We start from the raw sequence: 15,047 nt of genomic DNA, 5'->3' as shown, positions 1-15,047 counted from the left end.
ATTATTTGAATCTTACTATCTGTGTACACGTAAATTTAATTACACTAGTCAACACAATTTTTCCTCAAGGAACAAAACGAACTTTTTCTTAAAGATTTGGGGCTTAGAAATGGTTTGATGATATTTTTTTTTTTTCTATGGCAGAACTTTTTTTTAAAGAATTTTTGAAAACTGGTATTTTTTTTTAAAGCTTTTTTCAAAGGTAGCGCTTGTTTTTTTCACATAGCTCTAGTATCTTACGTCTGGTTGTAAAGAACTTTGCTATTTTGAAAAGATAATTAAAACAGCTAGAAGAAGCCTAAACACTTTGTGATTACAGCGTACCTTCTGGGAAATATAAAGCATTGAAATGCAAAAATTATGATTTTTGTGCGGTATTTTTTACGAAATTTTGACTTTAAAAACTCAGGAAAAGTGGAAAAAAAAGTATATCCTGTGTCCTCCTGTGTCCAACCTTCCAAAAGGTATGTTTTGTTCATATTTTCCATATTTTAGGTTTGGTTAACGAATTTTAGCTCCAGTCTCTCCATAGATTTTAATGAGCGATACCTTGAACGACGCCAAATTAATGCACCTATACACAAAAAAATAGAGGACACAGGATATAATTTTTTTTCGACGTTTCCTGAGTTTTTAAAGTCAAAATTTCGTTAAAAATACCGCACAAAAATCATAATTTTTGCATTTCAATGCTTTATATTTCCCAGAAGGTACGCTGTAATCACAAAGTGTTTAGGCTTCTTCTAGCTGTTTTAATTATCTTTTCAAAATAGCAAAGTTCTTTACAACCAGACGTAAGATACTAGAGCTATGTGAAAAAAACAAGCGCTACCTCTGAAAAAAGCTTAAAAAAAAATACCAGACTTCAAAAATTCTTAAAAAAAAAGTTCTGCCATAGAAAAAAAACCATAATTCTTTAAAAAATTTTAAATCCCCATATCTATCAGAAAAAGTCGGTTTGGATCCTTGAGGAAAAAAAAAGTTCGATTTTGTCGAGTAGTGTTATCAAAGACAAATAAATGTCAATTTAATACCGTAAAAGGGTCACAGGTCACAGGGTCTGAACGAACAAAACGACAAATAAAGAGTTCAGCTGTTAATACACCGACAAGTTCACGGGATATAAAGGCTAAACTGTCTCTTAAGATCAGCTTCCGTCGCATTCAGCAATATTAAGTTATGATAATAACATTAAATATGAAAAAATGGTACGCAAACCTATTCTTCTACCAGATATAAAACAAATAGTCTGTTATTTGAAGAAAAGTAAAAATTTTGGACAAATGAATGGGAAAACGTTATCTTCACTGACGAAAAAAAGTTCAACTAGGATGGTCCTGACGGAAAAATTATGTACTGGAGAGATTTACGCCGTGAACGCAAGTCCTGCTCGCATTTTCGGGGGTGGCTCACTTATGGTATGGGCCGCTTTTGGACACGCCGCGAGAACCCCTTTATGTTTTTTAGCATCACGAATGTATTTTCAGGTGTACATAAGCCTTATGGACGACGTATTAATACCGTTTAGCGAAATATACTAGGAGAAAGCAGAATGAAGAATGTTTCGGGAATACTCTAGAGCAAAGTTTATAGCAAAGGGCGACAATTTGAAAATTTGACCGAGCTCAAAAAGGCAATTATCGAAGAATTGGCCAAAATAGACGAGAAAACTCTACAAAATTTGGTAATTTCAATGCATAAACGCTGAAGGCTGAAGTCATTTCAAAGCATGGAGGCAATACCCACTATTGAGTAAGAAAATACATTTTTTCCCCTAATTAAACAATTTTTAAAAATTATTTTCAATTCAGTGTACCAATAACACTACTCAACAAAATTAAACTTTTTCTTTATTTTTTTATGGTTTAATTTTTTTAAAAGAATTTTTAAAATCTGTTTTTTTCATGGTTTTTTCAGAGGTAGTGATTCTATTTTTCACATAACTTAAGTATATTATATCTGGTTGCATAGAAGATATTAAGCTTTCAAATTTAAATTTCATAATTTTTTGCGTTATTTTTTGTTCATTAAAATCTATGGATAAACGGTCAACTTGCAGCCGTTTGACCAAAACGACTCGAAACTAATTTTACCTGGAAAATACCGTCCGGTACGTTGCTGGTCCAAGGCTAAAGGAACATAATTATGTACCAAAAATTCAACCCGTTTTCGTTTGCTTTGTTCCCAATTGGCAGTTCGACCTGCAACTTACCAAAAAGTATTTTTTTGTCTATTTTTTCATATTTTAGGTTTGGTTAACGAATTTTAGCTCCACCGTTTATCCATAGATTTTAATGAACAGTATCTTAAACGACGCCTAATTAATGCGTCTATCTAAAACTAAAAATGCATGCCAAAATTTTTTTAGACTTTTCCCGAGTTTTTAGTCAAAATTTCGTGAAAAGATACCGCAAAAAAAATTATGAAATTTGAATTTGAAAGCTTAATATCTTCTAGACGTTAAGCTGCAGCTACAAAGTGTCTGGGTCCGATTTTTAGCTGCATTTGTCAGCTTTTAAGAACTGCGAAGTTCTATGCAACTAGATATAAGATATATAAGTTATGTGAAAAATAAAAGCACTACCTCTGAAAGAAAAACAATAAAAAAAATACCAGATTGTCCCAATATTTATTTAGACCAGGTATGACCAATATAAACAGTTATTTAAATAAAACACTCAAAACATTAATTTTTGCTCAGCTTTACCAAAAGCCATAAAAAGGCGGAAAAATGTACTTAAGTATGGACAGAAAAGTTTTCTGCGATTTAACCACGTGCATCTGCTTGACTATCGATAAGAAATCAATAATAAATGTATCAATATATATGTATCAGTAAGATTTGCACTTTCCAAAAAGTACAAAAAATGTACAAGATTTAACATTTAAATTTTTCATTTATTGCCTGCCAGGTTGGCGGAATCGACCACTGTGCAGTGGCTGCGACTCAACTTTTAAGCCTGAACCACTAACCATACAGTATATAGATGTGCCAGTTCATACAACGAAAGGGGCGCAGCTGAGCTTGCAGCGAACGTTCCCAGATCTTCGGCTTTGGGAATGGCCGCGTTGGGCTCATGACGTCACACGAGCCGACTGGCAGCAAGCATGCATGTGTTGTGTACGTGTACACTCCAAAATATATGATTGTATGCATAGAATAATTTTTAGCTGCCGAAACCGACTTTGTTCGAGATTTCAGTTTACGTAAACGTGTGTGTGCCATGTATTCACACATACTGTGCTTGTGTGTGGGCTCTACAATTTTTGGCCGCTTGAATTGGTTTTTCGTTTTGTTTTGAGGGCTGATGTGATGTAGCGACCTATTCAGGGCCGGATCAACCCTCAACCGGGCCCTGGGCAACCATCAATCTGGGGCCCTCCTTTATTTTGTATTTTTCTCAGTGGCTATTATATTTTTATACCCGTACTCAAAAAAGAGAGGGGTATATTAGATTTGTGGTAAAAGTGGATGTGTGTAACGCAGAGAAGGAAACGTTTCCGACCCCATAAAGTATATATATTCTTGATCAGCATCAATAGCCGAGTCGATAGAGCCATGTCTGTCTGTCCGTCTGTCCGTCTTGTTTGACGCCTGGATCTCAGAGACTATAAGAGCTAGGGCAATTAAATTTGGTTTCCAGACTCATGTGATATCACACTGCTACAAGTGTATTTCAAAATTTCGCCCCGCCCCCTTCCGCTCCCACAAAGGACGAAAATCTGTGGCAGGCACTATTTTAAAGATACGATAAAACTAAAAACGCAGTATAGTAGAGAATGCTCATATCTACCAGACTGCCGAATCTGAATCAGATCGGATCATAATTATAGCCAGAATGACGAAATTAATTTTCAGTTGCTTCCCCTGCCCACCCCTCCAGAAAACGACAGCGCAACTCATTTTCCTTCTCGCTCGCACACTCTGCCGCGTTCAGTGCGCGAGCAACCCCTAGCGGAGGAGATGTAGAATCTAAATGGAACACGTACAATCTACATGTTAGATGTAGAATAGACATTTTATATGTAGATGTAGATAGCAGATGTAGCAAAAAAATGTAAAATGTAAAATTTTTTTTTTTCCAAAATTCTATAAAATCATAAGCTGTATATACTGACTGAGTACGGGTATAAGTAGAGTCGTGTCCCCAGAAACGACTCACACGTTCCTTCTCGTTTATTCATTATTTGGAGTTTTGTTTTTTCAACAAAATTTTTCTGTTATCCCTAGGGGGCCCTAGGCAACTGCTAATCCGGCCCTGGACCTATTCCCTTCGTAAGACTTAATATTTTCTTGGTGTATTCTGTCGCTTTCTGTTGACGAAGCCGAAAGCAGAGGCAAAGGCTAGCCTAAAAGAGAACCGCGCGCCCGTCGCAACATCAGCTTTTCAAAACAAAACGAAAAAATATTTTATGAGCCGCTTCGTCAATGCCTCAACCCGCGTCGAGTCGAGCTACAGAACACACCAAGAAAATATTAAGTCTTACGAAGGGAATAGGTCCAGGGCCGGATTAGCAGTTGCCTAGGGCCCCCTAGGGATAACAGAAAAATTTTGTTGAAAAAACAAAACTCCAAATAATTAATAAAAAATATAATAGCCACTAAGAAAAATACAAAATAAAGGAGGGCCCCAGATTGATGGTTGCCCAGGGCCCGGTTGAGGGTTGATCCGGCCCTGAATAGGTCGCTACATCACATCAGCCCTCAAAACAAAACGAAAAACCAATTCAAGCGGGCAAAAATTGTAGAGCCCACACACAAGCACAGTATGTGTGAATAAATGGCACACACACGTTTACGTAAGCTGAAATCTCGAACAAAGTCGGTTTCGGCAGCTAAAAATTATTCTATGCATACAATCATATATTTTGGAGTGTACACGTACACAACACATGCATGCTTGCTGCCAGTCGGCTCGTGTGACGTCATGAGCCCAACGCGGCCATTCCCAAAGCCGAAGATCTGGGAACGTTCGCTGCAAGCTCAGCTGCGCCCCTTTCGTTGTATGAACTGGCACATCTATATACTGTATGGTTAGTGCCTGAACTCAGTCAGTATATACCCGTACTGTCAGTATATACCCGTACTGTCAGTATATACATTGAAGAGCTTGCGATTAATGGAGAATTTTTAAATATTTTGCTATATCTGTTATCTACATTATACATCTAAAATGTAGGTTGTACATCTACCATTTAGATTCTACATCTTCTCAGCTAGAGGGCGCTCGCGCCCTGAACAAGGCAGAGTGTGCAAGCAAGAAGGAGAATGAGTAGCGTGGTCTCGTGCTGGAGGAGGTAGGGGAAGCAACTGACAATTAATTTCTTTATTCTGGCTATAATAATGATACGAACTGACTCATATTCGGCATATCTGGTAGATATGGTAATTCTCTACGATACTGCGTTTTTAGTTTTCTAATATCTTCCAAATTGCGGCTGCCACAGATTTTGTGCGGCGGAAGGGGAAGGGCGAAACATGGCTATATCGACTCGGCTATTGATGCTGATCAAGAATATATATACTGTATGCGTTACACACGTCTAGTTTTACCACAAATACAATATAATACAATATAATTCTTTTTGAGTACGGGTATAAAAATAGGAATGATTTGTGTCAAAAAGTTAAGTCCGAATGGTGATCCATTGATAACTCTATTTATGACGAACTGAGGGATTCCATTGTTCGTAGATGCGTCGAAACCACTCGCAAATTTTGGGCGTCACTTTCAAATAAAGAAGTTAAAAGTTAATCTACTAGCTCTTGAAGCTACAAAACGGTTGTTTTTCTATTATTTATTCCAAGCCTAAGACATTACCCCAACAGATGACTGTATCAATGGTATCAATTTTTTTTTTGCATAAGCAATTCGTATTTTAACATCCATTTCACTATTAATGCAAAATTATGATGAGTTAATAAGGCCCAGTGCGTGAAGGGTTGTATGGGTTGTGTGAGCGAGCGAACAGGGTCTTTCCCCTAGTTATTTATAAAGATTCATGAGACGTGGTTTTACCAGCGTGCATGAGGAATACGTACCTCTTTTGTTATTTGATCTAAAGCGTTGTCCTCTGCATTCACTCGTGTATTGTTTCGTCGTCGACCAGTGGCGCTTGTGCCTTCCATTTCATTCAAATTGAATCGGTAGTACTATGTGAACAAAGCCGCAAGCGAAAATTCTATTTATTTTGTATATTGATACTCTAGTTTATTCGTAGCTGCAGTGCGGGCACCTATAGTGTACAGTATATAAATTGGAATAAGAAATATCAGCGATCAAAGAAATTTTTTGGATTTTATTTCTAGTTAGTGTCTACTCGACACCAAACACGAGGAAAATTATGTCAAACTAAAAAGGAAACCAAAATCATCTCAGCTGCTGATTACACTACACGACACGATTTTTCCTCGAAGAACCAAACTTTTTCCCATTTTTCTGATAAATTTTATTTTTTGACCCTAGTACTCAAATCCGAAAAAATACCTCGCGAACAGTTGATATTCGTATGAAACCGATAAGAAATTTTTTCGGGCCAAAACTGCTTTCTATGGTCTGCACGGAAGGCAGTACTCAGATCAACAAAAAAAAGGTCGGTATATATTAGAGCCCTGCATGAACGAGCAACCGAATCGATTCGCAGGGATTCGGTATTCGCTTCGTCCGATTCCATTGAATCACCGATTCGGCTTTCTCATAACTTCGAATTGTACGCCCAAAACGGACCGAACGACTCATGTCTCGTAATTTTTACTGTGTCAGATCCGAACAGTTCGGTTTTTTTTTCTCTTTTACTCTCCACTTGATTTTCTGGTAGAGAGAACGAGAAAGCAATACACAAATTTGTTGATTTTTTGCTTTGCCCTCGGCCTGAAAATATTTATTTGTGTGTGTGCCTTTGTGTGTCTCTGTGCAATATTGTTTTACATACATACTGTACATGTTCACGCATACAAAGGAAGCTTTCTTCGTAGTATGTTTTGAATCAGTTCAGAGCCATGCGAACGAAGCTTGCTAATATTGATTCGCAGTGCTCGGATTCGCTTTTTTAGTGATTCGGGGGATTCGAATCTGACTGAAGGCATGATTCGTAATGATCGAACGCATTGAAGGGGCATGAGTATACTGTGATTTTATGAATCATGTGGATTCGTGCAGGGCTCTAGTATATATGTACTAGAAAAGTATCCGAAGTATTTGCTTGTATTGCTAGTATGTTTCTACCCCCCTGGAAAGTTATATCAATTTGATATATTTTGCCAGCAAACACGAAGCAAAAATTGCAATATGAGAACAAACGAGAAGGAACTTGTGAGTCGCTTCTCAGGACGCGACTCTACTTATACCCGTACTCAGTCAGTATATTCATTTTTAAGCTTATAACTATTTAGAATTTGAAAATTAAAAAAAAATGTACATTTAAAATTTTTATTCTACATCTGTTATCTACATCTACAATGTATATTCTACATATCATGTATATTCTACATCTACAATGTATATTATACATCTAACATGTATATTATACATCTAACATGTATATTGTACATCTAACATGTATATTCTACATCTAACATGTATATTCTACATGTACCATTCAGATTCTACATCTCCTTAGCTAGGGGTTGCTCGCACACTGAACGCGGCAGAGTGTGCGAGCGAGAAAGAGAATGAGTAGCTCTCTGGCTGAAGTAGACGGGGGAAGCAACTGAAAATAAATTATGAAAATATGATCCGATCTGATTCAGATTCGGCAATCTGGTAGATATGATCATTCTCTACGATACTGCGTTTTTAGTTTTATCGTATCTTTAAAATTGTGACTGCCACAGATTTTCACACTTTGTGGGGGCGGGGCGAAATTTTGAAATACACTTGTAGCAGTGTGATATCACATGAGTCTGGAAACCAAATTTGGTTTCTCTAGCTCTTATAGTCTCTGAGATCCAGGCGCTCATCGAGACGGACGGACGACGGACGGACAGACGGACATAGCTATATCGACTCGGCTATTGATGCTGATCATGAATACATATTTACTTTATGGGGTCGGAAACTTTTCCTTATCTGCGTTTCACACATCCACTTTTACAACAAATACAATATACCCCTTAGCTGTTTTTGAGTACGGGTATAAAAACTATAGGCCCTGTTGTGGACGCACTGAGAAATCCAATTAAAATTAAAGGAAATCACCACAAATAACGAGAAACTGAAAGTTTTTTTATTTTAAGAGCCTGCTGGCGTTAAGAACAAACGAGAAGGAACGTGTACTCGTACCCGTACTCAGTCAGTATATGGGCATTTCTCTGAAGTCCGAACGGGACATTCGTACGCATTTCAAGTGGTATAAAGGACACAATAAGACGGATTTTCAAAATCGTTTTAGCTTTATGATACACCTCTAGACTAGGCCTATAAGTGGTGCTAAGGTCGTTTTCGAGATTTTGCCAAAAAACCGAGCCATTCGCACGGGACAAAAATGGAAGTGATTTTCGTGGCGATCTATTCAAACTCAGTTGAGGCCATATGTTGATGCAAATTTCTGTACATGTTGTTCATGGATGTCTCTTTATAATGGTTATAATTATACGCAAACATAATTTAAATTTTTTTTTAAATTTAATTAAGACCATATTCGAACGGGACATGTCGCACGGGACAAAAATTCCTTGATTAATAACATTTAAAAATATACCATTAGCCGGGATTAAAGAAGATTTTTAAGATAGTCCAATACGTTAAAAATTTTATGGGGAGAAACTTTTCCCAAGAATGCACTTTTTTATATGAGATAAACGTAATAGAAAATATGGCTAAAGCAAAAAAAAAAAAAATACCAAAAGAGTACATTTTTGCTTATTTGAATAGGTTTTCACATCAAAGTTATTGAAATTTAATGTCAATTGGGTAAATTAGTTTTCGTTCATTAAATTTAGACTATAATATCACAGCATAATTATATGGAAATGTGTTTTTAAAGACATTACATTTTTTTTGTCTCAGTGGACCTCGTCAGACAAATGCCCATATGCAATTTTGAGATTATGATTTTTTAGAATTTTAAAATTTAAAAAAAAATTTACATTCTACATTTTTTGGCTACATCTGTTACCCACATCTACATCTACTATGTATATTATACATCTAACATTTAGATTATACATGTACCATTTAGATTCCACATCTCCTCCGCTAGAGGGCGCTCACGTACATAACGAGGCAGAGTGTGCGAGCGAGAAAGAGAATGAGTAGCGGGTCTCTTGCCGGAGAAGGAACTGAAAATTAATTTCTTCATTCTGACTATAATTATGATCCGATCTCATTCAGATTCGGCAGTCTGGTAGATACGATATTGCGTTTTCAGTTTTATAGTATCTTTAAAATTGTGCCTACCACAAATTTTCGTCCTTTGTGAGGGCGGAAGGGGGCGGGGCTAAATTTTGAAATACACTTGTAGCAGTGTGATATCACATGAGTCTGGAAACCAAATTTGGTTACCCTAGCTCTTATAGTCTCTGAGATCCAGCCGACAAACAAGACGGACGGACGGACAGACAGACATGGCTCTATCGACTCGGCTATTGATGCTGATCAAGAATACATATACTTTATGGGGTCGGAAACGCTTCCTTCTCTGCGTTGCACACATCCACTTTTACCACAAATACAATATACCCCTTATCTCTTTTTTGAGTAAGGGTATAAAAAGATGACACATTTTAACATTAATCGTAATCAGATTCGCAATGCTTGCCTGTGAAGAAGCTGGCATGAATATCAGCGCACTTTAAATGCACCGAAAGACTACATTCATTGCATTTAATGGTGTTTACGACGGTCAATTTCATTGGCAGGAGATGATACAGATGATATCATCGTCAGATGATAGAGCCTTGGTGCGCTTAGCTGATGGTGCTCTTAGTGGATGGTTTGGCTAGCGTTGCCTTCCATCCACGCTTTTTCTTGAGAGAAATATATACCTGCATACTTTGTAGCTTAACATCTTTCTTAGCTGCTTTTTTCTTCAAAGAAACACAGCATTCCGGAGAAGTAAGCACGGAGCTTTCCATCGGCTTTCTACCACGATTCGAAGGCTTCTGTGGTGTAGACGTTTGCAGAGGAACAATTTCTTTCAAGAAGATATGCAGCTCGTTGAAGATGCACAGTGGTCTAAATGTTATTTATTTGTACTACATTACCATAAACAACGAAATTATGCGGTTTTTTAACCAAATACACGCATTAAATTGAAAAAAAAAAAACAGGGTGTCCACAACCGATATCATGACGTGTGTCATAAACGGGCCTGACAGCCATTTTTTCCAAAAGACCAAACAATTATTTTTTGCACAGATTTTTTTTAAAACCGAAGATAAATCACAAACTACAATGAAACACTACAAGGAACACGAAACACTAGCCTTTTTGGACAAAATGTACACCAATTTTTTTGCACTTAAAATATATCTTTTAGTTTTTTTCCCCCAAATAGCTTTCATTATTAGCACGAAAGCTGCGTATTGTTGACGAATATGACTCCCAATACTCAGATCAGTATTATCTGCTTGCTTTTCGATGTTTTGAGGGGTTGGTCACAACTAGGCCTCTGTCCAAAACCCGCACCTCTCCCCTACTCCTTGTCATCACACAAAAAACTGATTATTTTGGTCTCCATTTACCTTCTTTCAATCTTTCATGCTCTAGTTCTTGTGCCCCTTGAAAAATTTAAAACGCGAAACATTTTTCAGACAGTTCATGCTGTTTAACTCCCTATGTCAGGTCGATCCTGTGCAGAGTTCTTCACTCACTTACGGACTCACGGGAATTTTTGCCTATTGGTTAAAGACGATCGAATGATGAATAAGGAATATTAACTTCATATTTTGGAAACCAATTTGTTAAATTTTAAATTGTATGAATTTAAAATAGGCTTGCCCTATATCGGAGATCACTTTTCAGCAAGACGGGGATCCAAAGAACGAGGATAAAATCGTGATAAATTGGCTCAATAATGAGGATTCACTTAATGCAGTGGCCTGCCCAAAGCTCGGATATATAATCTATTGAAAGTCTACAGGCTCTGCTTAAAAAAATATTGGAAAAGTATGAGTCTGCACCGAAGGTATTGGATGAGCTTTGGACCCGCGTGCAGACTAAATCCCGTATGATACCTGACGAACACATACAAAATTTATTCGAGAGTATGCCAAAACCTATTCAGAGTGTGATCGCCCAAATTTTTCGCGTATGCAAAATGCAGTTACAGTTCCTTAAATTTGTTCTGGATACTTTCAACTCCGATACAGTCAACTCCGATGTGGCCTTTGAGTAATTGCACTTGTTACAAAATTTAAAATTGTCAACAGCACTAATCTATTTATTGGGTGCAGCGGCCTACATACATATGTATGTTAAAGAAATGTACATGCTTACATATGTAGCATCCGAGAAGATTTCTTCACATTCCACGTTTTAAGATGTTTATAATTAAATAGTACGTGTACTCCACTAAACAATATTAAACTCCATTTATGGAAACAATACAAACACTCCGTAATTGATAGCACCAAAGCACAGGTAGAGCTGGATCAATCACAATTCGCGATACCATCGATATATTCAATATTTGTGTTCCACCATCCATTTCTGGGATGGTCCGTTATGTGAGATGGTTCTTTGTCACAAAGAACATCTATAAGGAACGGTGGGAATATTTGACAGATGTGAAACTGCGATTCCCAATGGCGCCTTCCACAATCCTTATACTTTTTTTTACTTTGATAACACTACCCGACAACATTTAACCGCTTCGAATCAAACCAAAATTTGTTTGATAGATTTGGGGCTTAAAACATGCTTAGTGATAATTTTTTTTCTATGGCATAACTTTTCTTAAAATAATATTTTAAAACTGGTGTTTTTTATACCCGTACTCGAAGAGTTCAGGGGTATATTAGATTTGTGGTAGAAGTGGATGTGTGCAAAGCGGAGAAGGAAACGTTTCTTATCCCATAAAGTAAATAAGTACCAACTGTAGGGTATCAGTGGAATTCCTTTTAGAAGAATGCTGATGCATCTATCTACAACTAAAAATGCATGCTAATAGCCTTTTCACACTGGGGACCATCCACCATCCACCATCCATTTCTGGGATGGTCCGTAAGGTTTTGCCGTTCCGAAAATTTCCCAGTTATTCCACCATCCATCTGGGATGTTCCTAATTCTCACGTTTCAGTGCGGTATTTTTTCGATAATTGTCAAATGCAACCATATTTCACAACAAAAAATCGGAGATCACTACGAAAATGTAAACAATGACAGACAGGAAAATATAAAAATAAAACCAAATAACCCCATCAGATCTCACAAAGCACGCAAAAAATAAAAAATATCAAATATCAGCTGCAGGTGGTTTTATTTCGATGTGACATCCATCTAACATAAAAATTAAGTAATGAAATTAATTTACATATATGTATATACATATATTATGGATGATTTTATTGCATTATTACCAATTGCACCAGGCACTGAGGAAACCCAATTTCTTCAAATGCTTGGACACACTCGTCAATTTTCTCTGAAGTGAGATAGTTTTTGGACATGTATTCCTCTGAGAATTCGTTGATGAAATCTCTGCAAAACTCATGCAGGATATTGCAGACGCTGTTGGCTGACACTCCGAAAAACACTCTTTTCAGAAGAAGATCCCGAAGTATAAAAAGATATGGCGATACGCTTCTCCAGAGGAATTGCAGCTCGGCAGTTTGTGTCCTTCTTCCGTAGCACTTCCAAGCGAGTAACCAACAGAGAAAAGCAGGATCTCTCCATCCTAAAACTTTCCTTAAAAAACGCCTCGTTGTTTTCGGGTACATCCTTCTCCCAAAATGTACCGAACCGCTTCTGAAAAACATAACATATATATTTGTACTTTAAACATTGGTTGCATTTATTAGAAGCACTCACAAATGACCACAACCTTCCGGGCTTCAGTGTTTTCAAAACAGATATCCATTCTATTATCTCCTCCTCGTCAAAGTTATCTTCATCATCATCGTCCATGTCCAACAACATGATTAGCTTGTGCAAGAATATGTTTTGCTGCTGAATCACATTCACGACCATTGAAATGTTATTTATATTCATTTTAATTAAAGTAAACAAATTTTCACCTCACGCAATTGTGAGCAACAGCTGTTTCTCATGGATGGTGGATGGTGGATGGTGTCAATGTGAATCGGTGTTTCACATCTTTCAAAAATTCCCACCGTTCCCCCAGGATGGACTCAGTGTGCAGAGAGTATAAGAATAATTTTTTTCGACTTTTCCTGAGTTTTTGAAGTAAAAATTTCGGAAACAAAAAATACCGCAATAAATAATAAAAATGAAATTTGAATGGTACAACTTAATATCTTTCAGGCATTAAGCTGCAGCTACAAGATGTCTGGGTCGGATTAATAGCTGCATTTGTCAGCTTTTCAGAACTGCAAAGTTCTATGCAACCAGATATAAGATAATTAAGTTATGTGAAAAATAGAGGCACTAACTCTGAAAAAAACATGAAAAAAAAATAAAACAAATTCTTCAATAAAGCATAGTATCCAGCACCGCGGAATCTAAAACTTCCTGTCAAACTTCATATAAATAAAAACTGTGCCAGGAAAATTTCTTTTACATTTTCCTGGAGTGTGTATCCAGCAAAACGAGCGGAATCCACAGATTTATATCGATAGTTGCCTATCAGGACCGTATGTTGACTGAGAGAACAGCTGATACCCAGCTCAGGAATATATGTTCAACAATTATTCCTGAAGTAAATGGTGCAAGATGTAGGCAAAAACTGTCCGCAAAACCAAAAAGAGAGATGAAAATTATTCTTCTTTGGTTTGCAACAATATATGCCGCCACCAACAAAATCACTTAATCATCAGAGTGAATTTTTTTCCTTTTTTAATTTTAGCAGAATTTTACAGCTGGCACTGTTTACAAAACACAGCTGATTCATCAAACCTGTTTTAGCTATGTTTCACACCCTCACGAAAAATGCAATGTTTCCTGCTGAGTCCTTACAGTTCTTTACTTCAGCCCAAAAAACGAACAGTGGAGTCAAGGTTCAACCACCCTATCAGGTCAATATTATTGTATTGGGCTACAATTTTTTCTATGTCATTGCTGTTGACTTTAAACACCTCCAATGCCTGATGGATTGGTTCTTTTTGTGCTCGCAATATATTTTCAGCGGAAAATGCATCGATATTTTTTAATACGTTAAAGTTGTCCGGCAACCTAAAAAAGATGTAATACCAATTATATTGAATATTGAATGATGAACAACAGTAGTTCTCATACCTTTGATTCAGCTGATAGATTAATACAACAACAAAATCATACGGATATTATTTTCAGTAATATCATCGATATTTTCCTATATTTGTTTTAATTTTGTTTCAAATTCGTAACCCAAGAACATATCTCTTTTTATATGTATGTTGCTCAAACTCGTCCACTAAAATGTTCATTTCGGTTTTAGTTTTGAGCGAGTTAATGCGAAAATTAGATCTCCTAGCAGCTTTATCGAATTGGGATTTTTGCTTTTATTTATACGCTGCATGTCTCCAAGAATTGGCTTTAAAAAAAACAAATATAAATAGTTTATATCGTCGTACATCTCGCACAAAATATAGGTTTTGTGGCATTTTTCTGTTGCTGCAGAAGCCCTGAAATGCATTTTCAGCTCAGTCCATTGCTCCAAAATGCGTTTGACTAAATGCTCGATTGAAAGCCAGAGAGTGTCGCAAACTCTTGGAATTTTGAGACGAACCTTAAGTAAACAAAAACTTTACATTTTTATATAGTTAATTAATAATAAAGTTTACTTTACCTCATCACTATTTATGCTCAGGTACATATTCCAATTGGTAATGCATCTCCGCTTTCAATTGATATTAGTGTTCAGTCGCATATTTATGCAGTAATTAATATTACATAATATACACTTATCGAATAAGTCAGGTCGACCCATGTAACGGGAGACATAATAAC

The 15,047-nt window shown here is 36.7% G+C and overlaps 1 protein-coding gene across 5 annotated transcripts in view; it reads right to left on the bottom strand.

Annotated features, from left to right (window-relative positions):
- Nucleotides 1-11,590, bottom strand: part of LOC111080415 (leucine-rich repeat flightless-interacting protein 2) — a 55,454-nt gene extending 43,864 nt beyond the window's left edge. For 4 of the 5 annotated variants that reach the window (XM_041595372.1, XM_022376017.2, XM_041595373.1 and 1 more), the window contains exons 1-2: nt 11,439-11,590; nt 6,044-6,237 (exon numbers count right to left, since the gene is read on the bottom strand). In XM_041595372.1, the coding sequence (XP_041451306.1) occupies nt 6,044-6,130 (87 nt within the window). In that variant the 5' untranslated portion in view covers nt 6,131-6,237; nt 11,439-11,590. The remainder of the gene's footprint in view (nt 1-6,043; nt 6,238-11,438) is intronic. The other variant, XM_022376015.2, reaches the window with a different exon arrangement.
- Nucleotides 11,591-15,047: the final 3,457 nt, after the last annotated feature.

The sequence above is a fragment of the Drosophila obscura genome, unplaced genomic scaffold (genome assembly GCF_018151105.1).
Source record: "Drosophila obscura isolate BZ-5 IFL unplaced genomic scaffold, ASM1815110v1 contig_58, whole genome shotgun sequence".
Lineage (NCBI taxonomy): Eukaryota > Metazoa > Arthropoda > Insecta > Diptera > Drosophilidae > Drosophila > Drosophila obscura.
Note: the sequence above shows the minus strand (reverse complement) of the source record. Positions and strands in the feature narration are given on the sequence as shown.